General features: G+C 51.4%; 1 protein-coding gene across 3 annotated transcripts; it reads right to left on the bottom strand.

The window, feature by feature from the left end:
• Positions 1-52: 52 nt before the first annotated feature.
• LOC114039313 (neural proliferation differentiation and control protein 1-like) lies at positions 53-1,960 on the bottom strand. Of its 3 annotated transcripts, none has more exons than XM_027857003.1 (4): positions 1,801-1,960; positions 755-874; positions 456-605; positions 53-130 (listed from the first exon to the last, which is right to left on the bottom strand). In XM_027857003.1, exons 2-4 carry the CDS (start codon positions 867-869, stop codon positions 60-62), a joined length of 336 nt encoding a protein of 111 aa, XP_027712804.1. In that variant the 5' UTR covers positions 870-874; positions 1,801-1,960; the 3' UTR covers positions 53-59. The 3 variants fall into 3 exon arrangements, with proteins under 3 accessions (XP_027712804.1, XP_027712803.1, XP_027712802.1); XM_027857002.1 differs by having other exon boundaries at positions 456-608; positions 1,797-1,957; XM_027857001.1 differs by having other exon boundaries at positions 456-608; positions 1,801-1,957.
• Between the last annotated feature and the right edge of the window lie 287 nt (positions 1,961-2,247).

The following is a 2,247-nucleotide window of genomic DNA, read 5'->3' as shown; positions in this document are numbered from 1 at the left end:
TTTCACTGACTGAGCTCCATGGTGCATGCCCATAGGAGGTGGGGGGTCTCACCAGGGTCTCACCTGCACCAGCAGACAACAGCTACAACCAGCGCCGAGAGCCCAGCCACTGCACAGACCACGATCATCACTGCAGACAAGAACAGGGGCCCGTAATAATAGCAACAACCACTTACATTCATGTTGCTTTGAAGTTTATAAAGTGCTTTCCTCATAAGAGTCCAATGAGGTAGGAGTGTAAGGATTACACGAGGAAACTGATGCTCAGAAAGCTGAAAGGCCTTGTCCAAAGTCAAATAGCTAGTAAGTGTTGGAGCAGGGATTTGAACCCAAGTCTCTCCTGACTCCACTCTGTCCAGTATGCCACACTGCTTCCCATCAAGAGGGGGCTGAATCCTCCCTTCTCCCTCACGTTGGTGCCTCCCACCACCCCTAGGAACCCCACCACTACCTACTGAGAACGAGGACATCATTAGATGGGTGTGGGGGATCCACAGGTGACATCTCCACAGGCCTCGAAGATGAATGAGAGGCTCTGACGGTGGGAACTTGAGCGCCCTGAGGGGATGGGGTATCAGGCTCCTGTCCTGGGGACACCAGGGTGGCTGCTAAAGAGGAAGAGGAGAGATCTGGCCAGGGAGTCACCAGGGGCAAAGGGGCCTTGGGTTAGTAAAGGGGAACTGGGGAAGGACATGATAATCATTGGGACTGGGGTGTCAGGTGTCATTGGAGGGATGTGTCTGGGGGAGCTCACCAGGCCAGCGGAAGCGCTGGGGGACAGTATCCTGGCGATGGGGGACAGGGTCTTGATGGGCCAGCATGTTAGCCAGTAAGTCGATTTCTTCTTCCAGGTTGGGCCAGGGCTGCATCTTACCTGAGGGGGTTGAGGGGCAGTCAGACCCTGCCAGAGCCCCCTGGACACTAAGTTGGGGGGGGGGAGGGCAGCTCCTCCTTGGGGGGTGGGGAAGTCCTCAGCACTCCCCCATCCCTCAGACAGAACATCCCCAAACTCGATTTAGGGAATTTACAGTATATTTACATAGTAATAACAATAGTTAACATTTATATAGAGCTTTAAAGTCTAGATCTTATTCAATCAATAGCAGTTGCTGCAAAAATGTGCCTTAAGCCAAAGCCCAGCCAGTACTCAGACTTCGGTTATTTGTGTGTGTATGGGAAGATACTGAGTCCACAATGGTGCCCTTTGGGGGGCCTCAGAGGGCAGGCAGATAGCTTGCCCAGGAGGCCAGGGAGAATTTGGTGATAAGAAAAGGGAAGGGAGGGAGCTAAGCAGTAAGAGACCAGCCAATTCAGCTCCTCCAGTGACACCTATACTTGCAACAGGCTTAAAGGCCACCACAAAAGCCTAGCTGTCACTCCCCACTTCCAAGAACACCCTTTACAGCTGGGGGAGCCTTGGATGGAGTGAGGGAGGAAGGAAAGGGATGAAGTCGGAAGAAAGGAAGATTTTATAGGGGAATGACAGAGTTCCCAAGCTTGGGCCATGGAGGTGGAGTGGGAAAATCAGGAGGCAATAGGAAGAAAGAATACTCCCTCCCTCCACCCCACTGCCCTATTAATTTATTTATACGAATACAACCATGAACATTGGGAGTTTCCTGAAAGTATGGGAAAACGGTATGGATGGGTGGGGGCAGACAGAGAGGCCACACTCATCCTTCCATCTCCTTTTCCCTCACTCATTTGTCCTTATTTTGAGGGCAGGAAACTGAGGCAAGCTAAGACCTCAGAGCACAAAGAGGTTCAGGGACCAAAACACAGGAATTCCAACTCACCCACCAGTTCTATTGGGCCAACACTGCCCCCTGCTGTTCACTCAGTTCTCAAGGGTTCTTGTACCACAATTTCCATAATACGACCATAGCTGAGCTGTGTTAGAAGTCTTTTCAGGATAGGACTCTAGATATCAGCCCTCTCCAGTAAAAGAAAAGGAGATCAAACTGTCTCTTAAGCCAAGGCTTGAAGCCAGGAAGTGACACCTCCCACCCTGAAGGTATGCGGGGATACCCCAGTTTCCTGCCTTGCTCCCTGTTTAAGCAGTTTGGTGTCACCCTCCCCACCCTCCTCCTCCTCCAATTACCAAACAATAATTTCACTAATAAAACTAACTAGAGAGAGCTCCTGCTATCTCAGGCCTTGAGGATGTGCAGGATGCTTGGAGCATGGACAGACATGTGGACCCCAGGGGGTGAGGTCCTGGATTTCTATTCTGTAGGCCACCAGGTT

Source organism: Vombatus ursinus, unplaced genomic scaffold (genome assembly GCF_900497805.2).
Source record: "Vombatus ursinus unplaced genomic scaffold, bare-nosed wombat genome assembly UNPS02011796.1, whole genome shotgun sequence".
Lineage (NCBI taxonomy): Eukaryota > Metazoa > Chordata > Mammalia > Diprotodontia > Vombatidae > Vombatus > Vombatus ursinus.
Note: the sequence above shows the minus strand (reverse complement) of the source record. Positions and strands in the feature narration are given on the sequence as shown.